Source organism: Corythoichthys intestinalis, chromosome 21 (genome assembly GCF_030265065.1).
Source record: "Corythoichthys intestinalis isolate RoL2023-P3 chromosome 21, ASM3026506v1, whole genome shotgun sequence".
Lineage (NCBI taxonomy): Eukaryota > Metazoa > Chordata > Actinopteri > Syngnathiformes > Syngnathidae > Corythoichthys > Corythoichthys intestinalis.
The window spans coordinates 22,776,536-22,801,872 of NC_080415.1; the positions used below are offsets into that span (position 1 = coordinate 22,776,536).

The 25,337-nt window shown below is 40.2% G+C and overlaps 1 protein-coding gene across 6 annotated transcripts in view; it reads left to right on the forward strand.

Annotated features, from left to right (window-relative positions):
• Positions 1–22,920, forward strand: part of dnmbp (dynamin binding protein) — a 71,333-nt gene extending 48,413 nt beyond the window's left edge. For 5 of the 6 annotated variants that reach the window (XM_057825247.1, XM_057825246.1, XM_057825249.1 and 2 more), the window contains 13 exons: positions 5,598–5,806; positions 5,885–5,984; positions 6,274–6,421; positions 10,524–10,541; positions 10,993–11,192; positions 12,842–12,972; positions 13,075–13,179; positions 13,253–13,381; positions 13,489–13,824; positions 17,734–17,934; positions 18,196–18,394; positions 18,620–19,194; positions 22,368–22,920. In XM_057825247.1, the coding sequence (XP_057681230.1) occupies positions 5,598–5,806; positions 5,885–5,984; positions 6,274–6,421; positions 10,524–10,541; positions 10,993–11,192; positions 12,842–12,972; positions 13,075–13,179; positions 13,253–13,381; positions 13,489–13,824; positions 17,734–17,934; positions 18,196–18,394; positions 18,620–19,194; positions 22,368–22,553 (2,537 nt within the window). In that variant the 3' untranslated portion in view covers positions 22,554–22,920. The remainder of the gene's footprint in view (positions 1–5,597; positions 5,807–5,884; positions 5,985–6,273; positions 6,422–10,523; positions 10,542–10,992; positions 11,193–12,841; positions 12,973–13,074; positions 13,180–13,252; positions 13,382–13,488; positions 13,825–17,733; positions 17,935–18,195; positions 18,395–18,619; positions 19,195–22,367) is intronic. The other variant, XM_057825248.1, reaches the window with a different exon arrangement.
• Positions 22,921–25,337: the final 2,417 nt, after the last annotated feature.

Sequence of the window (25,337 nt, forward strand, 5' to 3'; positions counted from 1 at the left end):
AAGTGCCAGCAGAGGGCGGAAAAACACCAAAAAACACAAGTAACAAGTGAAAATGACACAATATTTTTTAATCGGGGCATGAGCGTTAAAAGCGTCGAATATTTTAATGTGATTTAAAAAAAAAAAAAAAAAAAAAAAAAAAACGCCCGTTAACGCGATGATTTTGACAGCCCTAATTGTTCTACGAAAAAAAACGTCAGCCAAGGTCGGCCCCCCAAATTTTTACGACACCAAATCTGGCCCCCTTTGCAAAAAGTTTGGACACCCCTGATCTAAACGATGATTGACACATTTGGCGCCTTTGAAGGTAGCGCTACCAAGCTTCTCTGGCAAGATCAAAGCCTGTCAATCATTGTTAACTTGAACAAGCAAAATCCAGTGCACTGCTGACCAAGAAAAGCAGCTGGAGGTCAAGTGAGAGGCTGTACGACCATGAAGCAGAAATACATAAATATACCTGATCAATTTCTCCTGATTCTGATCCTTTGGAAAATGGCGCGATCAGCCCGATTTCCGATCACGTGATCGGATCGGGACATCCCTACTTTTAATCACTGCCATTGACGATGCCATTGCCATGCATGGCCTACTATAGTCATTTTGTGAGTGGAGGTATTTTTGGAAGCTGCCCTACTTATACAGTAAATGAATGCATTGTACAAATGCAAATACGTTTGTCAGACCCTTTTGATTCCACATGACGGAGCAAAGAAAAGTGTCACTTGATGAAAGTGGGTCAACTCTCAAAACGTGATCCTGCCTCAGATCAAACGTGGGAACGGGCCGATCGATTCCAATTAAACACGCAGTCTTTTGTTTTGCCATTCTATTGTGCCGTGTTGTCCGACTCGCACAAACCCATTAGCTGACCGCTTTCTCATTGGCGGCGCTCAGCTGGGAGTGGACGGGTGGCGCGGGTGGAGAAAAGCTCCCCTGAGCCGAGCTTTAGCTCAATCACGTGAAGGTGGAGCGACGGAGATGAGGTCAGGTCGGGAAGGAGACAAAAGGCAGGTGGCCTCACGGATCACACTGGACTACTGTGCACTATTCATGACTACAGAAGCTTTTAGAATAAAATAACAATACTTACTTTTAGAATAAACAAAGACTTGGTTTGACTAAAAATCTATTGTCCGTATCGATTAAAAAAAAAGTATTATTTTTTTAATGCATTTTGGGATACGTAGTCATAGATCGTGACCACAATGCATCCTTCGCCTCTGGCATCATACAATAATTTTCCTTGTTGGCATCAGTTTACGGCGAGGATAAGCGGCGTTAACGTTATTAGCGTCCGGCAGCATCTGTTGGACTTGCATATGTGACGTCACCCTCATCTGTCAAATGCAGCATGGCCAACATCGACTTGCTTTTAGCAAAACTATTTCCAAGACTGATATTTTAAATTCAAATCATTGCAGTTAATGGCAAATTGGTGTCACCATTCAGGTAATACATAAATGTAGTACCTGAAGGGTCTCAAAAACAGGCTACATAGACTTACACAAAAAAAAAATCTATTTTCTCTGTGTTTATAATGGTCACTCAAAGCATGCAAAAACAACCTTAGGATGAACACCTTGAAGTATAAGTTTCTGTGTTGAGAGTTTAGTCTTCGATCATTTTGGCATTGTGCGAGAGGCACTTATTTAGTAGCACAGCTCACATACTCACCGGCCACTTTATTAGGTACACCATGCTAGTAACGGGTTGGACCCCCTTTTGCCTTCAGAACTGCCTCAATTCTTCGTGGCATAGATTCAACAAGGTGCTGGGAGCATTCCTCAGAGAGTTTGGTCCATATTGACGTGATGGCATCACACAGTTGGTGCAGATTTGTCTGCTGCACATCCATGATGCGAATCTCCCGTTCCACCACATCCCAAAGATGCTCTATTGGATTGAGATCTGATAACTGTGGAGGCCATTTGAGTACAGTGAACTCATTGTCATGTTCAAGACACCAGTCTGAGATGATTCCAGCTTTATGACATGGCGCATTATCCTGCTGAAAGTAGCCATCAGAAGTTGGGTACATTGTGGTCGTAAAGGGATGGAAATGATCAGCAACAATACTCAGGTAGGCTGTGGCGTTCCAACGATGCTCAATTGGTACCAAGGGGCCCAAAGAGTGCCAAGAAAATATTCCCCACACCATTACACCACCACCACCAGCCTGAACCGTTGATACAAGGCAGGATGGATTCATGGTTTCATGTTGTTGACGCCAAATTCTGACCCTACCATCCGAATGTCGCAGCAGAAATCGAGACTCATCAGACCAGGCAACGTTTTTCCAATCTTCTATTGTCCAATTTCGATGAGCTGGATGGATGGAAAGTGGTTCTAAAATAATATCAAATAAATCAGTAAGTTCATGTAGGCTTGTTCGATATTCATTTTCATCCAGTTTAGGGTCCTGGTTTATTTTATATCACTCAACACCAAATGTCATCAAAATAATACATGTAAAATAAAAAATCAATTACATTGCAAAACTTTCTTACCTCAAGTGATGAAAGTGAAGCAGTGAAGAAATCTGTGTCCACTTCGTCACCAGCTGGCAGTGAGCCTTATTTTTGTTAGACAATTCTTGATTACAGCAAAGTCCTTGTTCACCTTACTTCCTTTCTTGTTGGTGTAAGTGTGTCCACATGTGTGATTTGTTGCAATATTTTTGTCACTTTTTCCTCCACCGTTCCCACGAAGCTTTTTTATTTTTTTTCAACCCACTTGGAGCTTCGTCTCTTCTTCTCTAGACAACTTGTGCGCACTTTACCTTCACCGCCACTCTTGAGCGCCCAGAGTGGACCGCCAAGGAATTGCTCAACAAACATTGAGCAGTTTACAGCATCCAATGGCCAATATGTCAAATAAAAGTATCGATACTTGGCGGGAGCATATCCATAACCGATCGAGTTGCAAAATATCGCAATATATCGCTGTATCGAGATATTGTCACACTCTGTCCAGGTTATAAAATCGCGCCAGCAGCCCTCCCCACACAGAGAGCGCCAGTGGGAAACACCTGCGTCATTCCAGGGATGTCTCTACATTAAGCCTGAATATATCGTTTAAACATCGCCATCGCGATGTGCACGTGCGCGATAGTCCCATCGCAAGCACGTGCGATAGTTTTTATTTTTTTTAATCCACCTACACCTTGCTTTCTGCTCTGCGCACAGCCTCACACCCTCCCTTTCCCAACCCTTTGTTCCTCTCAGTCACTGCGGCACTTGCTTATTAAAGTTAACGATGGCTTTGATCTGGCCAAAGACTTCACACGGGCATCTGTCAATCATCGTTTAACTTGTTAAACAGTTTCTGCAAGGAAGCCGCGCTGGAATGAATGTGTGTGTGTGTGCGTGTGTGTGTGTGTGTGGAGACGTTGGAGACATATAAATGCCAGAAGTGATCATGAGGAGTTTGAAATTTCTACATGTCACTCCAACGTCACAGCTAAGGTAGATAGCTAAGGTAGATAAACAGAAGCATTTAATAAAGCCAAGCATTTATCTACTACAGTACTTTATTCTAGTTGAAAAATGATTTAGGTTGGACAGTTATGTTTAAAACTGATCATAATTATGACATTTGAAGTGCTTAAAAACCCTATATTTATATACATTTTAAAATCACTTTGGGGGGAAAAGTGAGACAAAAAACATGTCCTACAGTGCTGCTCGAAAGTTTGTGAACCCCACAGCGATGGTCAGATTTTTTGTAAAAAAAACTAAAATAACCTTATTAAATGTTAAGTTATACCCAAATCCACAATACTGACATTCCAAATAATGGACTGAAACATAAGAAATAGTTATATTGTCATTCTTTATTTAACAAAAGTGGTTGATTTAAGAAAAACTCAGATATCATGTGTGCAAAAGTATGTGAACCCCTTCAGTTAATAGGATATTGCGCCTCCTTTTGCAGAGATTACCTCAACCAAATGGTTTCTGTAGTGACTAATCAGCCTCTCACATCTACTTTGGGGGATTTTTGCCCATTCTTCCTTGCAGAACGCAGTCAGTTGAGAGAGGTTTGATGGGCGTCTGGCATGAACTGCTCGCTTCAGGTCCCGCCACAGCATTTCAATGGGATTTAGGTCAGGACTTTGACTGGGCCAGTCCAGAACACGAATCTTCTTCTTTTTCAGCCATTCCTTGGTTGTATTGCTGGAATGCTTTGGATCATTATCATGTTGCATGATCCACCTTCTGCCAAGCTTTAACTTCAAAACAGATGGCGTCAGGTTATGTTCTAGGATTTGACAATATTCCTCAGAATTCATGATTCCCTGGACTATGTGGAGTTGTCCAGGTCCTGAGGATGAAAAGCAAGCCCAGATCTTGACATTCCCACCTCCATGCTTCACTGTTGGGAGAAGGTTCTTTTGGTGGTATGCAGTGTTGACTTTTCGCCAGACATGGCGGTTTTGGTTGTGACCAAACAGTTCAATTTTGCACCTACATCAGTTGATGAAAACTCTTTTTAATTTAGTCTCGACAACACAACTGTTAAAAAAACAAAAAAAAACTACTGAATTGATTGATTAGGAAATCAGGTTGAAATAATAGAAAATTCCAAAATGTTGAGGGGGTTCACAAACTTTTGAGCAGCACTGTATATGTATCTCTTTCCAATGCTGAAGCTGAATAATACATTGAGCACAAAAAACATACACACACAAAAAAATAAATAAATAAAAATAAAAAATTGTGTGTGTGTGGGGGGGGGGGGTACTACTTCGCGGATTCTGGTCCCCATTAACCACGAAAAACGAGGGATCACTGTACACTGTGGTGATGGTGAGTCATCCAAAGTCTTTCCAAACAGCTATTCAAGTCATCTAGTGAACATTTCTTTAAAAAAAAAAAAAAAAAAAAAAAATATATATATATATATATATATATATATATATATATATATATATATATATATATATATTTAAATATCGCTATATAATATCGCAATATATCGCAAACCCCCAAAAAATCGTAACAATAGTTTTTTCCAATATCGTTCAGACCTACTCTACATGCATGAAAGCAATGACGCGAGTAAATCCTGCGTCACCTTACACGGGAATTTATCGGCATATGTTTGTGGACAGGGCTAATGAGTTGATTCTTTAGCAGACCCAGGGGATCCATCAACCCCAGTCTGATAAGCACTGCTCAAATCAGGTGATTACCACCCCCCTAATGTTGACACGTGGTTGTGATTGATTCTATTTCAGTCCCATCACTTCAGTTCTACTATCTCCTCTCCCTTCTGCTTTCTTGTCCTCCCTGAGAGCTACCAAATCTCCACTTGCCACAGGACATTGTGCTCACACAAAGAGCCAGAGTCCACGCCACTTTTGGGCCTATTCATGTAAATCAATGGCGCGTAAACCGGGTTCTCCCCGCGGACCCTTGCACCCCAACAGACAGCAGACATATCGATCAACCAGGCAGTCGAAGGGAGGAGGAGTTGTTAGGATTTATGTCTTGCTTGTGTTTTCTGGGTATCCTTTAGCAAATTAACACATTTTACAGGAAACCTTTGAAAACTGCTCACAGAAAATCTTAATTTTTCCTTTTTTATCTTATCAGAAATGACACAACTATCACCCCAGCCCGAACCATTGAAGCCCGTGTCGCCTGCTGACGCTGCTACTACCGCCGACGCTGAAGACCCTGATCTTAGGATGCTGGAGAAGCGGTCCAAAGTAATCGAAGAACTGCTGCAGACAGAGAAGGACTACATCAAGGACCTGCAGATGTGTGTGGTAGAGATTGTTGAACCACTGCAGAAGAAACAGGTAAGGAGAATCTTCAGCTTGAAACTAAGGCTACAATCTTTTTTTTAAAGACGATACTAGTGTGGTTTTTGGTTAAAGGTGAAGAACGTGGACTTTGACGGACTTTTCGGCAACATCAGCTCTGTTATTAATCTGTCACAGCGGCTATTTGAATCACTGGAGGAAAACGACTCTATTGGTAAGCCCTAAAAAGCGTTTACAGTTGGGGTTGGTGGAACAAAAATTTGGGGTGGCCGTGGCGCAGTTGTTGAAGTGCCCTTGGGCAAGGCACTGAACCCTAATTTGCCCCCAATGGGTTGGCGGCGCCTTGCATGGCAGCAGCACCATTGGTGTGTGAATGTGTGCGTGAAAGGGTAAATGTGTGCTAATGTAAAGCGCTTTGGGCATGGTAACCATGTAGATAAATGCGCTATATAAGTACTGTCCATTTACCATTTACCGAAAACTTGAATCTTGTGGCTCTCCAGGAAAGGTTTTTCTGGACTTTAAAGCGGAACTGGAAGCTGTGTACAACGTATACTGCCAGAACCACAACGACGCCATCTCGCTGCTAGAGGCGTACGAGAAAGACGAAAACATCCAGCGCCATGTGTTGGAGTGTCTGGAGAGGCTGAGGTAAGAAAAACAAGTTGGTCATTAGAAACTTAGATTTGATGTGCGTATGCATATATGTTTATGAGTAGGGTTGTGCATCGTTTGAATTTGAACGGTTCCCATTCCACGTTTCGTTTCGGGTTCCAAATGATTCTCGATTCCGATTCTTTTAACAGGCAGGGTAAAAAAGATGGTATAGTTTATATTGATTTCTTCTTGATTATTTTATAAATTATATGAACGTTCGATTAACTTTGCTATGAATTTCTCACAGGGCTATTTTTAACTTTTATATAAATGTCAGTCTTTGAACGTGAATATGAGGAAGTTTCTTTCCCACAGGAATGCACTTTCACAATGATGTTTATTTTCCAAAAGCTCACGGAGAAAACATTAACGCATATTCTTGCCTATGTTTTAGAGTGTCTTATGCTGCAGGCATTTTTACATTTAATTGAGTTCCCACTAATAGGCTAACCTGGTGCAGAATATCAAACAAACAAAAACAACAACTTGCAAAACCCAGTCCAGATTAGCGGCGGGTATAGTATAAAATCAGAAAGTTTTTAAGGCGGAAAATGATCATATCTGACTTCTCAGGCGGTAAGCGTGAGCGTTATGGACAGATAGTGTCTCCTGCAGTGGAGAACACACGTTCACTGGGTGTAGATGAAGCTTGAACGCATAAATTTGAGAATGCGAATTCTGATGTCTTTCTTTCGTTCCACCACCATGCAGCAGGGTCCTCAGACAAAACGGCTGGTGCTCACAGCAGAGTAGATAAATAAATGTCAAGTATTACTGTAGATAAGTACATGACAAAAAATAATGATGCACGTTGATACGACAGAGTATTAGGGCCAAATTAATACATTTAAAAAAAAGACTACTAGATTAGTCGTATGTAAGGTAGCTGTGAGCCGCTACGCAATTTACATACCGTATTTTTCGGACTGTGAGTCGCAACTGAGTATAAGTCGCACCAGCCATAAAATGTCCAACGAATAGGAAAAAAACGTAAATAAGTCTCACCGGAGTATAAGTCACATTTTTGGGGGAAATTTACTTGATGAAATCCAACACATAGAACAGAAATGTCATCTTGAAAGGCAATTTAATATAAAAAAATAATAAAGAACAACATGCTAAATAAGTATACAGTAATGTTACATGATGCATGAACAATGAAATACGAATATACTGTCTTCACCAAGACACTACGGCTCGGTCCGGGCTATACAGCGAGTTAAACTCCCAAATGACGATGCTGGACGTCCGTATAATTTGCTGACTTTATTTTGGCCGTGGTTATGACACCATCATTTGAAGAGTGAAACAAAAAATAGAAATAATACAAATCAATTTTGTCTTCGATACCAAACAGGTTCACATCAACGTAAATAAATGATAATTACCTGCTATTACAGCAATGACACAAACAGTTACCATGCGTTGGCTAGCATTAGCACATCGTTCAAACAACCACACAACTGGCTTTAAGTGTCTGATCGTGGGTGGAAAACACACAACAACAACAGAAAAGACAGGCATTGCCTCTGTAAAGATTTTTTACATGCATAAATGTAGGTGAAAGTAGGTTCGCAGCCGTGTTTCTCTCTCTCTCTCTGTCGCGCGTAGCTGTCAGTCTTCTTCTGGCGTGTGAGCGCTCTTCTTCACGTAAACAAGTGCGAGTGCGCCCTCACTTGGGCGTGAAAGTGCCACAAAGTAAAAGCATGCATTTCAATATAAAAAAGTTAATAATACAATTGAACACACATTGCCAAAGGCAGAACGCTAAGGTGGCAGATAGCTATAGCATAAAGAACATGCTAAAAAATTTACCTAACCATCAGTGTTACTCCAAAACACCAAAATAACATGTGAAATAATAATAATATAATTAGAATTATAATTAATAATTTCACACATAAGTCGCTCTTGAGTGTAAGTCGCACCCCCAGCCGAACTATGTAAAAAAACTTCGACTTATAGTCTGAAAAATACGGTACATATACCTTATCTGGGAGCTACGACGAAGCATTAGTATAAATTCTTTTATTGCTTATAATTTGATGTAGATGAGGCAAAATAATAAGGATTTCCTTATTTGTAAAATCGATTCTAAAACTAATTATTCTTTCAATACTGTTGATTTTAACGGAGGCGGCAACACGCTACATAAAGTACATAGCTGCTTATATAGTTACATTAGCCTGACGTAATAATACGACTTCTTCTCATACTATTCCATCCATCCATCCATATATATATACATACAGTATATACATACATACAGTGGTACCTCGACATACGATCGCTTCGACACACGATCTTTTCGACATCCGACATAAAATTTGACGCGCCATTTGTTTCTACATCCGACGACATGCTCGAAATACGACGACACGACATCAACGCAAACGAACTCACGGCGGATTTTCTTGTGTGAGAAATCAACACAGGTTTCCAAAAAGTTGGTACAGTTGGTGAAACAAGGAAAAAAGTGATGCTTACCTTTGAAATGAAGATGCAAATTATAGAAAAATATGAGCGTGGGGTGCGCATCCGTGAGCTGGCTCAACAATACAGCTCCACGGTCCTCTTCCGACCACCGTTCGCCAGTCTTTATAAGTTAAGGTGACAATTATTATTGTGGTAACATCGCCAAAGAAATCGCCAGCTTCGTCACGTTTTTATAATTTATTTAAGAACTTATTCAACACAAAACGCCCATTGCCCTCTGCAGTTGACTGTGCTCTCAAGAAAACGAAAGTATTATCTCTACCGCACTGACCTATCTCACTGTGACGTCAGCCCCGCGGTGCATTCAGGTACAGCAAAAAGTGTCCGCCACATTAGAATCCAATTTGTTACATTATTAACGGAATCATTTTTATTTTATTATTATTATTATTATTATTATTAATATTATTATGATCATTATTATATTATTCTGATTTTTATTAATAACTTATTTATTTTGCTATGTTTAATTGCCATTTATAATAATTGTACCAGCAGTATTTATTATGGATTTAGTGAAGGTTTTTGGGTGTGGAACGAGTTAATGGAATTTTAATGTATTCCTATGGGAAAATCCTGCTCGACATAGACCATTTCGACTTACAAACAAGGTCTTGGAACGAATTAACTTCGTATGTAGAGGTACCACTGTACATATATTATTATTTACTTACCTGGTTCTGACTGGTTAGAGGGACCGGCACAGCGTGTCAAATACGCAGCACTCAGCTACAGTCTGCACTACTTGGCACTTGTATTCCATGAAGCCGAAGGTGTTTAATCATATTGGTCGTGCAGCCACCTTCGCATGATATAGCTGTATTGTAAATGTTGCACTGACATGAGCTGACTGGTCATTTTTACTTGTGAAGTTGAGTTAAACTTTTAAACGCAGTGTTTGCGATCGAAATTAAGTTGCAATGCACAAACACACACTTCATGTGGCTTCTTCTTCCTTGTGTTCGGCAGCTATTTTTTCCGGTCGGCGGTCAGGGCATCGAAACTTGGAATCGAAATAAAAAGAGAATTGGAGTGTTAGTCCTGGATCCCATTAATGCCCAACACGATTTATGAGCATGAACTGAGTGGTCACTATTGAATGTGTTTGAATTAATAGAATTATAATAGAAGTAACTGGTCACTTTTTTTTTCTCCAAAGTAACATTTTATGGTTTTACAATTTCGACTGCAATGTTGATTTACCAAATCAGTCCAGCTTTCTTGGGAAAGCTAAGTGAGTCATGCCAAGTGTCTTATTTTTTACACTTTGAACTTTGATATGAAACACAGCATGAAGGATGAATAAACTTCCTGCAAAGACGCCTTCCTGCTTTTCGTTTGACAATACGAGGTGCGAGGTAGAGCTCAAAGTAGGGCAGTCATGGAATGTGCCCTACCTTGTTGCGCCTGTTTCGCCCGCAGTGAGTCAGATACTTGACGTGAATAGTTGATAGATACACACAGGGTTGGTTTCAAACCGGAAGGGCAGCGCTTCTACCACGACAACTCGTAAACAAACTTCCAGGTTTGAATGTATGTAAATGTAAACATTCATAGGCTCATGAATCCTGTTATCTCTTCTCGCCCCTTCAATCCTCAGGGCCATATATCGAGAGTGGTAAGTCTCCATCAAGCGTGTTGCCATGAGCATGTCAATCATCCTGATCGCTAACACCCCTGTGTGTGTGTTTCGCCTGTGTGTGTCTCAATCCTCTCCTTAAATTGAGATTGCTGTTGTCCTTGCATGTGGATGTGATATGGGATTCGCTGTTGCTGCTTACATGGAGCAAAATCTGGGAAGTGGGGAACTAACGCCATCATGTGGACTAAAAACAGCAAAACAATAACAGACGTGTGGCTTCAAATGATTGAGCTTTTTCGTCCTGTTGATGGTGTTACAATTTGTTTTCCTTAGCTGTTATGTTTGTTGAGTGATGTCCAACGGAAATGTGCCATCATCTCTTAGCTCATATGATGATGATTTCAACATGTGCATACAGCTACATGACACATTTCTGGCCAACAAATGTATTCGTGCTCATCTGTTTTCCTTCCATGGTTTTGTTCAGGGGTAAAACAAACTACATCAACCTGGGTTCCTTCCTCATCAAGCCGGTGCAGCGGGTCATGCGCTACCCGCTTTTGCTCATGGAGTTGCTGGGAGCAACGCCTGAGAGCCACCATGACCGACCCCAGCTCGTTTTGGCCCTACAGGCTGTCAAGGAGATTAACGTGAACATCAACGAGTACAAGCGCCGCAAGGATCTTGGTGAGAAGGCAGTGGGAAATATACAGTGGGGCAAATAAGTATTTAGTCAACCACCAATTGTGCAAGTTCTCTTACTTGAAAGGATTAGAGAGGCCTGTAATTGTCAACATGGGAAAAAAAAAAACAGAAAATCACATTGTTTGATTTTTAAAGAATTTATTTCCAAATTAAAGTGGAAAATAAGTATTTGGTCACCTACAAACAAGATTTCTGGCTGTCAAAGAGGTGTAACTTCTCTTAACGAGGTGTAATGAGGCTCCACTCGTTACCTGTCTTAATGGCACCTGTTTTAACTCATTATCGGTATAAAAGACACCTGTCCACATCTCAGTCAGTCACACTGCAAACTCCACTATGGCCAAGACCAAAGAGCTGTTGAAGGACACTAGAGACAAAATTGTAGACCTGCACCAGGCTGGGAAGATTGAATCTGCAATGGGTAAAACACTTGGTGTAAAGAAATCAACTGTGGGATCAATTATTAGAAAATGGAAGATATACAAGACCACTGATAATCTCTCTCGATCTGGGGCTCCATGCAAGATCTCACCCCGTGGCGTCAAAATGATAACAAGAACGGTGAGCAAAAATCCCAGAACCACACGGGGGGACTTTGTGAATGACCTACAGAGAGCTGGGACCACAGTAACAAAGGCTACTATCAGTAACACAATGCGCCGCCAGGGACTCCAATCCTGCACTGCCAGACTTGTCCCCCTGCTGAAGCCAGAACACGTCCAGGCCAATCTGCGGTTCGCTAGAGAGCATTTGGATGATCCAGAAGAGGACTGGGAGAATGTGTTATGGTCAGATGAAACCAAAATAGAACGTTTTGGTAGAAACAAAGGTTCTGGTGTTTGCAGGAGAAAGAATACTGAATTGCATCCGAAGAACACCATACCCACTGTGAAGCATGGAGGTGGAAACATCATGCTTTGGGGCTGTTTTTCTGCAAAGGGACGAGGACGACTGATCATTGTAAAGGAAAGAATGAATGGGGCCATGTATCGTGAGATTTTGAGTGAAAATCTCCTTCCATCAGTAAGGGCATTTAAGATGAGACGTGGCTGGGTCTTTCAGCATGACAATGATCCCAAACATACAGCCGGGGCAACAAAGGAGTGGCTTCGTAAGAAGCCTTTCAAGGTCCTGGAGTGGCCTAGCCAGTCTCCAGATCTCAACCCCATAGAAAATCTGTGGAAGGAGTTGAAAGTCTGTGTTGCCCAACGAAAGCCCCCAAACATCACATCACTGCTCTAGAGGAGATCTGCATGGAGGAATGGGCCAAAATACCAGCAACAGTGTGTGAAAAGCTTGTGAAGAGTTACAAAAAACGTTTGGCCTCCGTTATTGCCAACAAAGGGTACATGACAAAGTATTGAGATGAACTTTAGGTATTGACCAAATACTTATTTTCCACCATGATTTGCAAATAAATTCTTTAAAAATCAAACAATGTGATTTTTTTTTTTCACATTCTGTCTTTCATGGTTGAGGTTTACCCCTGTTGACAATTACAGGCCTCTCTAATAACTTGCACAATTAGTGGTTGACTAAATACTTATTTGCCCCACTGTATAGCCATGAAAAATTTTGCCTGGGTTACCTTGACTCATTTTGTGCTCGCTCTTCTACCTTGTTGTCCACAGTGGTGAAGTACAGGAAGGGTGATGAGGACACATTCATCGACAAAATCTCCAAACTAAGCATGCATTCCATCATAAAGAAATCCAACCGTGTCAGCAGCCACATCAAGCACCTGACGGGAATTTCCCCCCAGGTACAAACGAGGTTTCCCACGGGTGCTCGAGATTCTAAGATGCTTGAGTTTCAGTGTCAAGTGTGGGAAATCGGCCACTCTGAATTTCCGGTCTTTGCTCAGATTAAAGACGAGGCGTTTGACGAGGCTGAAAAGAGGTTCCGGCTGCAGGAGAGGCTCATTAAGTCTTTCATCCGGGATATTTCCTTGTACCTTCAGCATATTAGGGTACTTTTATTTTGAGATCGATCTCGATAAACCTGCAGATTGTAGGTTACTGACAGATGTTAATAATCTGTAGGAATCAGCTTCTGTGAAGGTGCTGGCTGCCATCAGCTTTTGCGATATCTACACCGAGCGAAATATTCCAGACACAGAGCGATTCCACAGGGCCCATCGTTGCATCAGCGACAAACAGTTCACCGAATTTGTAAGTCGTATGGCCTAAGCAAATCCACTCTCTTTCGCCTTAAATACAAATTTGAGAGCTCACATTTGGCGTCTTTTCCTACTACATTGTCCCTTTTGATTGAGCAGAAGGAGCGCACAGAAGCTTTGGTCATCAACCCGCTTACACAGCTGCTGCTCATGTTCGCCGGACCTCACAAGCTGGTTCAAAAGCGCTTCGATAAGCTGCTAGACTATGACAACTGCAAGGAGCGTGCGGATCGCCTCAAGGACCGGCGGGTTCAGGATGAGTTGCAGGTGGCGCGTAGCAACTATGAGGCGCTTAACGCCCAACTTCTCGACGAGCTCCCCAAGTTTCATAGCGCCGCCGAAGAGCTCTTCACTGGTTGCGTGACAGCCTTCGCTCAGGCGCAGAAAGATTTCATGAAGACGACCCTTGGAGAGCTGAAGCCTCTTGTGCAAGTTGTGAGTACAATTTGGTAATGTTGATTAGGTACAGTATGTGCCGGTATGAGAGTTTGACGGTATGATAATCTTAAGCAAAAATACCATGGTTTCATGGTATCACGGTATTGCAATTATAGCTCTAAAATGTGTTATTTTGAGATGTATGGGTTGAAAAAAATTTGGTTGATCATGATTCTTTTTCACAACATATTTGCAAATTGGAACATCAACATGAATATAATGTAAAAATAAATAAAATGAAAAATAAAAACTGAAATATTTTATATAAAATTGAAATAGAACTTATAGACAAAACCCACAGCCTCAGCTCAAGTTGCTAAACATTAGAACAAAAATACCGTAATTTTCAGACTATAAGCTGCTACTTTTTCCCCCTCATTTTCAATCCTGCGGTTTATAGTCCAGTGCGTCTTATTTGTTGATTTATTTTGGTTAATAGGTAACACTTTGACAACGGTGTCATAAGACTGCCATAAGACCGCCATAATTATGACATGATTATGACATTATCATGGTGTTAATAAATGCTTATGACAGATGTCATTAAGTATCATCTGGAAAATTACGTCCCCATCACTACATACAGTGGAGAGAACAAGTATTTGATACACTGCCAATGGGTTTTCCCAGTGTATCAAATACTTGTTCTCCCCACTGTATATGTCTAGCTCGGATCTTTTGCATCTATTCAAAAGTGATATAATTTGCCGGATGACACAAAATGACATCCGTCATGATGTCATTAACGCTCATGGCAGTGTCATGTCATAATTATGATGGTCTTATGACAGTTTTATGGTGCCACTGTCAAATAGTTTTACCAAATACCAGAGCTAGCAATTTATGAAACAACTGGAAGAGTAACTGAAGAAATAATTAGCACAGAACATGAATTTTGATTGTTATTTAATATTTGTAGCGCTACAACAGCGACGACAACAGTGTTGACAGCAGGTGGCAGCTACGGTTGCCACCTTTCAGAAATAGAAATACGGGACGCCCCCCCTCACGCCCAAAGCTGTACAGCCGGGAAGAAAAAGGGACATCCCCAAAACTCTTAAAATGCATAGAAATGTATCTATTCATATATTTTCCGTATTGGTTCAATTCGGAACGCAAATTTTAATTCCCAAATACGGATCGTTCCTTATTTCAAGGGACAGGTGGCAAGCCTAGTGGCAGCAGAGGTTGACGGTCTACCCCAAGGGAGCAGTGATGGCCAAATGAAGCTTCTTGAAGCAATGAAGCTTTGCATCCAATTGGTTCAAAGCTTTATGGTGGCTCATTTGGTCTTATGACAGTCTTATGATGCCGCTGTCAAATAAAGTGTTACCGGTTAATACATTTTGGTGTAAATATCCAATAATACAGTGAGGACAGCTGAGGCTTATTGTCCAGTGCGGCTTATCTGTGAACAAATGCTGTTTTCGTGTCAAATTTGGTGGGTGGCGGCTTATAGTCAGGTGCGCCTTATAGTCCAGAAATTACGGTAATTATTTCCATAAAAAATTAAAAAACATGAAATGAAATACCGTATTTGCCCGAATATAAGACGACCCTGATTATAAGACCCCCTCTTTTTCAAGACTCAAGTTTGAAAAAAGACTCTTTGAACACCAAATTAATTTGTACACAGAAAATAATTACAGTACATCCGAAACAAATGATTATAACTAGAGGCGTGCGAAATTTCCGATTCTTAGATTATTTGCGATTCGGCCGTGGAAGAGTCGAGATTGATTCACAAACATCCGAATTCCGATTATTGAATTATACCAGGTATAGCAGAACTAAAACACAGTCAGCGCGGTCTTCAGGACGGAATGAGGAACGGATTGAGAGCAAATATCATGTTCAACTCATGCCGCTAGATAAAAAAACAAAAATACCTGACTGCGGCCGACAGCTGGTTCAAACAACGCCCAGTTGCTAGTTGCTACAAACATACGGCCACATACGGCTATAGTAGATATCACATATATGCAGAACTAGACGCTAAATGACAGACGACTGCGGTGTTGGAACATGTAAAAAGAACTAGATGCGAAACGATAGGCTTGCCGTTTAGTAGTTGCCGTGTTGTAAACAACCGCCATCTTAAAGCAGTAGACTTCTCTAGAAGGCTCTGTTGTAGCGAACCTAATTCACTTTTTATCTGAAATACTCCTAAATCAGCAAAATCTTGACTTGAATCTATCTTTGAATAATGAAACAGTTTTCAAACTTTGACATATTGTAAGTAGACAGAAGGGAAATTATGGAATAACGGGAGCAATTTTATCAACTTTATCGGTTGATTCACATCATTAAATTAATTGAATGTAGTTTAATTGTAGCTGCTGATACAGAATGGGGACTTGAGTATTTTATTTAATGTTTTTAACTGTTAACTTGATACGTAAATATTAGTTTGGTATAGCCTAATAGGATTTTTAAACTATTTTGGAACTAATGTACAAAACATTAAAAGGGAGGGTTTGGGTGACATCAATAATCGATTTATAATTGAATCGGAGCCTCCGAATCGTAATCGAATCGTTAGGTACCCAAAGATTCCCGCCTCTAATTATAACAATATATTAGAGAGAAAAAGCATGTTATTTTGCCTCATTCAAATCTTTATATCTGAACATTTAAATATGTAAACTAAAGTGCAATCACATTTGTAAATGAATGGCTTCTGGTTTTTGAAATGTAAATAAAACAATCTATATTGATAAAACAACAAAATTGCAATAACTGCATTAACCATCAAAGTGAAGTCTAACTGGAACTGTAGTCTTGAAACAATTCTGAATAAGGAAAAACATTGCAATAAAATAATGCAAACTGGTTAAACTTGAGTAGCTGATATCTGTCATGACAGAACATCACTTCAATGATATCTGGCACCATCTAGTGTCGTGAGTGGGTATAACGTCTAGACTGCGAATATAAGACGACCCCCACTTTTTCAGTCTTATTTCAATGCAAAAAACACCCTCTTATATTCGGGCCAATACGGTAATATACAGGTACTTCACTGACTTTAAAGCTCCATCTCAACATTTTTAGAGACTTACACATTTTCTACATAATTGTCTGTTAGTCCAAGTTATGATGCAGGAATGTGAGTAAGTTCACCTTTTCTAGGTTAATACACCACTACTCCTATAAATATTCATGGAGAGTCAGCGCAAGAGACAGAGCACATGTGTATGACTCGTATCATTATTTACACATTTTAATTGCGAGAGAGAAAAAAACAGGCCATATTATGAAACTGTTATTTTGAACAGATGTTTACAATGGCGGAACACTTTACAAAAGTAAGCTAGTTAGCCGTCTTGGCATGCTAACTAGCCACGTTAACAGCCTCGTTAAAAAGCTTACGTTATAGTATTTTTTTTTACATTCACTAGTAACACTAATCACGCTGGAGTGAACTGTCATAGCTAGTGAGGAAACGTTCATGACAGCGTTTACTTACCTTAAATTTTGTGTAAAGTGACGGATGATGGTCAGGTAAATGTGAAATCATGTTGGAGGTGTTGCCTGCACGTCGGCTGTCCTTCCTCCTCTAAGCAGCGGCCTTCTGTTTCTTTTGGGTAGCCAAAATACTCCCAAACTAGACTAGACTGTTTTTAAGGTGTTTTGAAAAAGCTCAGGTGTAGTTTTGACAGCGACAGTAGTGTCACTGACATACAGAACAGAGCAACAACCGGAGGGAGAGGGTTGAGCGCTGCCGCTCCAAAGCCATTTCTCACTGCATTTTGGGGATTTTTTAAAATAGCTAATACCGTGGTTTTGAAACTGTGACGTTTTCATACCACGGTAAACCTTGAAACCAGGAACCAGCACATGCCTAGTGTTGATGTACGCAATTTCTGGAAATGGCTTCTAAGCAGTATTCTGTTTTTTCTGTAGTTTTCACGCATTGCCGGCACTGAGGGTAACTTGGTGGCCCAGTTTCAAGAAGAGTATGGCCGCGTTCTTCAGCTTCTGCAGAGCTTTAGCTTTTGCCCTGAAAACCTTCCCACAACGGTCGCCACAACCACCACTACAACTGTCGCCCCAAATAAGAAAACCATGGAGAAGCAGAGCTCGAAAAAGCAACTTCAAGCATCCGTAAGTTTGACGTTCTATCTGTACGCTATCTTGTTTTTGTGTCAGGTTTGGTTCAGCTCTCCATCGGTGTCTAGGTCGATAAGGCAGCATTCAACTATGTGAATAGAGTTTCTGTTTGGCCTTTTCCTCTGCTTTGTTTTTCATTAATCAGAACCTAAAAACATGCCTTCTAGGTTGTAAATTCAGTCCTTGAATAAGCTACGGCTCTGGGTGGTTTTGTCATTGTCTTATCATCTGACGTTGCCCTTTTCCACCATCCAGCCCAACTGCATCTTGCAGACCGATGAGCACCGAACCGCCTTAATGACACGCTACGGTCCTGGAAAACTCTTCCAGGCTGAGAGGAACTTCAATGCTGCCCAGGATTTAGATGTATCCATCCAGGAGGGGGACTTGGTGGGCATCATCAAGCAACAGGACCCAATGGGGAGCAACAATCGCTGGCTGATTGATAATGGCGGTATGTGTAGAATCCAAGTCACATTCTCGTCTAGAGGAATGAAAGAAGAAGAATGAATCGAGGCAACTGGATTCTTCTTGGTTGCAATTACCAAACCATTTTGCCAAAACTACCAAAGCCTATTGGAGTAAAAGCAAGATTTCTTCTACAACCAAGAAGAGTCTGGTTGTCTCCATACAATTCAGATGAAAATGTCTTTTAACTCTTTCGTTTATCCATCCACAGTCACTAAGGGTTTCGTGTACAGCTCCTTCCTCAAGCCCTACAACCCTCGCAGGAGTCACTCGGACGTGTCCATCGAGAGCCAATCTTCCAACGAGTCGGGTTACGGAGGCTCCTCGCCCGTTTTTTCACGCCAGAACAGCAACAGCACGCTGATCTTTAACCAAGAGACGACGACTGTCAGTTTCTCCACAACGCAGCCCCAGTCTCTTGACTCCACGCCATCTCATGGGCCTCACCCTGACTCTGCCAGTCAAAGCGATTCCTCACCAAGGAATCGCTCCATTCGCAAGGAGTTTACAGAGCGCCGACCCACCTCCGGTCACAGGAATGCAGAGTATTCCCATCAACAGTCTAGCCGCCACAGAGACTCGTATGACGCCAGTCACCCCAGCCCGAGCGACCAGTCCGAGACGGACTCTTACTCTTCGAACAGAAATGGCTCGCAACAGAGACATGTCGACAAAGCTTATAATTCTTACCAAAGGCGGAACAATGACCACAAGAAGGCCGCCTACTCTCAAGACGACTTTAGTGAGCCCGAATCTGAACAAGACGGCGAAATGGATGGAAATCAGGTCAGTTATACAGACCATAGACTTCATAACCTATTGACATGACATGGGAAATGGGGCTGATTCGTAGGGGGCCTATTTTCAAAAACTTCAAATTCAAATATTTTCAAAACCAAAGCTGCTACCGACCTAAAACCAAAACAGGAACCCACCCTGGCGATATATGAGGAGCGGCATCAAAAAATTCAAAGTCGTTCCCTTATAAAATTCCAATTAATTATTTTTTATATAAGTATAACACAACTTAAAATGGCTAAAAAGTCTCAGATTTTACACGAAATGCACAAAAATCACCAAAGGCAGAGATAATCACCTATATTTTTAGGATCAATAGTTTTTGACCAAAATAGCACTTTTTTTTTTTTTTTTTTTAAATTTACTGCAAGTTTTCAACAGCAAATAAATCACTCAATTCAACATCAGAAAGTTGAGGAAAACATGCAGAAACAATTATAAATATGTAAATAGATTATTAATAAATTCTATATACAATCACAATTTATAGAATAAAATAGTACTTTATAATCATCATACACTATATACTGTTAGCGAATGAGGCTAGCGACCCCCTGAAGTAAACAGAGCTTTGCTGGTGAAAATTCTTGTGAATAAATGCTTAAATCCCCGAATTCTTCATAGATACAGTGGGGCAAATAAGTATTTAGTCAACCTCTAATTGTGCAAGTTCTCCCACTTGAAAATATTAGAGAGGCCTGTAATTGTCAACATGGGTAAACCTCAACCATGAGAGACAGAATGGGGGGGGGGGGGGGGAACCAGAAAATCACATTTTTTGATTTTTAAAGAATTTATTTGCAAATCATGGTGGAAAATAAGTATTTGGTCAATACAAAAAGTTCATCTCAATACGTTGTTATGTACCCTTTGTTGGCAATAACGGAGGCCAAACGTTTTCTGTAACACTTCACAAGCTTTTCACACACTGTTGCTGGTGTTTTGGCCCATTCCTCCATGCAGATCTCCTCTAGAGCAGTGATGTTTTGGGGCTGTCGTTGGGCAACACTGACTTTCAACTCCCTCCGCAGATTTTCTATGGGGTTGACACCTGGAGACTGGCTAGGCCACTCCAGGACCTTGAAATGCTTCTTACGAAGCCACTCCTTTGTTGCCCTGGCTGTGTGTTTGGGATCATTGTCATGCTGAAAGACCCAGCCACATCTCATCTTCAATGCCCTTGCTGATGGAAGGAGATTTTCACTCTAAATCTCTCGATACATGGCCCCATTCGTACACAGATCAGTCATCCTGGTCCCTTTGCAGAAAAACAGCCCCAAAGCATGATGTTTCCACCCCCATGCTTCACAGTGCAATTCAGTATTCTTTTTCCTCCAAACAAGAGAACCTGTGTTTCTACCAAAAAGTTCTATTTTGGTTTCATCTGACCATAACACATTCTCCCAGTCCTCTTCTGGATCATCCAAATGCTCTCGAGCGAACCGCAGACGGGCCTGGACGTGTACTTTCTTCAGCAGGGGGACACGTCTGGCAGTGCAGGATTTGAGTCCCTGGCGGCGCATTGTGTTATTGATAGTAGTCTTTGTTACTGTGGTCCCAGCTCTCTGTAGGACATTCACTAGGTCTCCCCGTGTGGTTCTGGGATTTTTGCTCCCCGTTCTTGTTATCATTTTGACGCCACGGGGTGAGGAGGGAGTTGAAAGGCCGTGTTGCCCAACAACAGCCCCGAAACATCACTGCTCTAGAGGAGATCTGCATGGAGGAATGGGCCAAAATACCAGCAACAGTGCGTGAATAGTTTGTGAAGAGTTACAGAAAACATTTGGCCTCTGTTATTTCCAACAAAGGGTACATAACAAAGTATTGAGATGAAAGTTTGGTATTGACCAAATACTTAATATTTTCCACATTGAATTGCAAATAAATTCTTTAAAAATCAAACAATGTGATTTTCTGTTTTTTTCTCTCCTTATTCTGTCTCTAATGGTTGAGGTTTACCATGTTGACAATTACAGGCCTCTCTAATCTTTTCAAGTGTGAGAACTTGCACATTTAGTGGTTGACTAAATACTTATTTGCCCCACTGTATGGATGTAAAACTGTGTTGATTCTTGGTTAAAAGAAAAGAAACCATGTAGTTAGCCTTTATTTTATGTATACTGTCGAAGTACAATGGTACTCTGTTAGCGAATGAGGCTAGCGGCCGCCTATCGTTAACAGAGCTTTTCTGGTGAAAATTCTTGTGAATAAATGCTTAAATCCCTGAATTCTTCATAGATATGGACGTAAAACAGTCTCGATTCTTGGTTAAAAGCAAAGAAACCGTGCAGTTAGCGTTTATTTTACGTATACAGTCGAAGTACAATGGTACTCTGTTAGTGAATGAGGTTAGCGGCCGCCTGGCGTAAACAGAGCTTTTTTGGTAAAAATTCTAGTGAATAGATGCTTAAATCCCTGAATTCTGCATAGATACGGACATAAAACAGTCTTGATTCTTGGTTAAAAGCAAAGAAACCGTGCAGTTAGCGTTTATTTTACGTATACTGTCGAAGTACAATGGTACTGTGTTAGCGAATAAGGTTAGCGGGCGTCTGGCGTAAACAGCGCTTTTCTGGTGAAAATTCGTGTGAATAAATGCTTAATTCCCCGAATTCTTCATTAATATGGACGTAAAACAGTCTCGATTCTTGGTTAAAACCCCCCCAAAAAACGTGCCGGTAGCATTTATTTCGCGTAACTATTGCCAACTATGAGGCTAGTCAGTTACGAAAATTAGCCGCCTACATGTGTAAACAAAGAAGAAAGTTCCTGCGAATGAATGCTTCAATCACGCATGTATGGTACGAAAAATATATTTACCTTGAATCCTCGAACAAATCACTCCTGAAACAATCCTTCCCTGTTTGTACGCGGTACAGCTTTCGTAGTTCTTAAAAAATCCAAGCTTGAATCCGACATGAGCGTGTGCCGTCTTCGGCTGTTGCTAAATGAAGCTCGGCCCCCCTCTGATAAGGCGTTACGCAAAGAATGACGACATGTCACGTCAATAGGTAAAGAAGTCTATGCTTGGACGGTATCTATTTTGACAGCCTGCTGTTGTCGTGGTTAATTATAAGTTCTGTGTTCAAATCTTGGCTTCTTCTTGTCGTTTTTATTAATGAAAGAAATATAATAAGGACTAACCATGAAATTCTTTTCAGATCTACTTTGCCCTGTACTCCTTCAGCGCTCGTTGCGCTAACGAACTGAGTATTTCCGCCAATCAGCGTCTGCGCATTCTGGAGTTCCAGGACATGAACGGCAACGCTGAATGGTGGCTGGGCGAGGCCGGCGGCAGGCGAGGCTACGTGCCTTCAAACTACATCCGGAAATCAGAGTACACCTGAGCATATTTTTGAGACGAGACTGTTAAAGTGTACGCAACACAACCGCGAACAAGCGGCTTGTTTTTGGAGTGACTGACTTTTGCTCCTAGTCATATGCCTATTTATAGAGTTTTTGTATTTTTGTACTTTCCATTGAACCTTGCTGAAGTCATGAGGACAATGCTTTGAGTATTAATGAGAATAGCACATCGGGAAAACTTAAAAGGAGACAGTGTTGTTGTTTTTTTAAAAATTTTCTACCCGATCACTGTGGTCTTTGCACTTTCTCCTTTTGGCTTTGTATGAATGAATGGTGTGGCTGACCATTCGCAACAAGCGTGAGGCACTTAATGAGGTTGCCGTTTGAGGAGAGTATGTTTTTTTTTTTTTATTTCAAACGAAACCCATTGACTTTTTTTCTTGGTGCCCAACTTTTTTTTTTGTTTTTACCTGGAGTGACACTGTGAAATGATGTGGAAAAACAAAGGTAAAAAAAAGGTGAATCAAGAGGGAGAGCATGTTTGCTCCCCGTGTACATACTGTATGTAATGTTGTATATGGACTATTTGCGTGTGATCACACCATTTTTGATTAAAACCATGTGAAATATATTGTTATCTTTTTTTTTTTTTTTTTTTTGACACCTCATAAATCTATACTTATTATCCTCAGCTAATTATTCTCATTAGTGTATGTGTAAGCAGGAGCCTATCCCAGGTACACACTACTTCTTGTTATATCGATTAACAAAGATTAAATAAATGATTTCATGGACAGCACTTTCGGAGTTTAATAGTCAGGTGGTTCGACTCACCCTTAAGCTTCATCCCACCATCACTCATTATAGTGATTACATTATTGAACAATAGTTTGTGGTTTAAAAATTTTAATTGCAATAAAAAAAAAAGGAAGCACACGCGCTCATATCTCCGAAATTTTTTGCGCCACTCCATCAGCAGCCGGAAGCATATGGAGGTAGATTTGTGTCTTTATTATTCAATTCAAAAAAAAAAAAGTTGCTTCAATCAAAATATATATTTTCAATCAAATTCACTTGAATACAAAAAATGTGTTTGAATGCAAAAATTTGAGACAAAAAACAAACTTTGAAATCTATTTTTCTTAGATTTAAATTCGGCTACCATTGGTGTAGCCGCACTTGTAACTCAAACATGTCTGACCAATAGCGAAGTGCAACATTTGTCTCCAAAAAATTCAATCAAAAAAGCGTTCAAAACTTTTTGCACTTCAATTGGGGGGGAAAAAAAAAAATTCCCCCTCCCACCCAAAAATATTTTTAGCAGAGGGCTATTTTATTTTTTTGCAAAAAAATTTTTTTCTTTGATTGAAAATATTTTTTTGGTGCGTGGGATTGAATGATTTACACACAAATGTCTTACCAATAATATGGCCCAAGCACCCAAAAGATTGCTTTAATCAAAGAAAGCATTTTCAATTAAAAAATTAAGTGTTCAAATGCAATTTTTTGAGTATTAAAATATTTTTTTCGCATTCAAAACCTTTTCTTATTGAAAGTGATTTTTCTTTTGAAAAAACTTTTTTTTGTTTGACGCAACTTATTTTTTGTTGAATAATAAAGGCAAACGGCCCTAACAACATTTCTTCAATCAAAAAAGTTGTTTCAATAAAAAAATAAAAAATAAATAATAAAAAACAACGTTTTCAATGCTTTTTGTCAAGTCTCAAATTATTTTTTATTCAAATTTTTTGGGGGACTGAAATGACTTATTTTTTAAAATTAAAAATACATAATATGATTGAAGCAACTTTTTTTGATTGAATAATAAAGACAAATCTACTTCCATAGAAACCCTTGTTTTATATTAGTGTTTAAAAAGTAAGTGCGCCACAAGCATTTATCTATTATTCTTTTTTTTTAGTTTTTTCTTTTTTTTTTTAATTATTAGATTATGACCCGGAAGTATTAACAGGTGTCAGAAAAAATTAACCCAGGAGATTTCAGTCAGGTCGCGTTTATTCACGTTTGTGGTGGCTCAACGAGAGGAAGCTGAAAAGGAACGTGCATTTTCCCAAGATTTTTCAGGTAGGAATAATTTGCTCTCGACGATGGTAAAACTGCAATTGCTTGTTGGCGTTGTTGAGTTTTTATACCTTAATCAGTTTTTGATTAGCCTTACCTGATGCATACCTGTCAACCCGAGGCCATTGGTAGTGACGTATGCCCTTACAAATTGGTGACTAATCTTACAACTTTTCATATAGCGTGCAATATGAAACAAAAATAAAACTCAATTTTTAAAAAAATAATATGAATTTATCGGTAATATTGTAACATTTAACCGTGTAGGTCCGTGTCTCGAAAAACAGCTGCATCATTCATGATTACTAAAATTTAACAGTGACGTTTGTTATAATTGTATGCAGCACTTTAGCTAATTCTATCATGTCTTGATGGCTTCACTTCACCTCGCAATTCGGTTTGACTTGAAGGTAGTTCGTTAGTGTGTCCAGTTATAAATTAAAAAAAGTCAATTGATAAAATTAACTTACCAATGCAATCTTTGAGTCAGAGAACATTTCTTTTGCTAATTCTGAGAAGTGATCAGCAGTGGCGTACCGCAAGCAACACGTCACTTCCGTTCATTAATATTCATGACATTAGCTACTGTTGCCAAGTAGGGACAGGCCACCGTTTTCCCTAATAGGAAATGAATGGAAATCGTGTACGAAGGAGATGTTTACAGAGCTAAACCTACCAATTCTTTCTGAAAATGATGTGCCTGGTGCCAAATTGACTGGCAAAGATGTGGAAGAACATAAAAA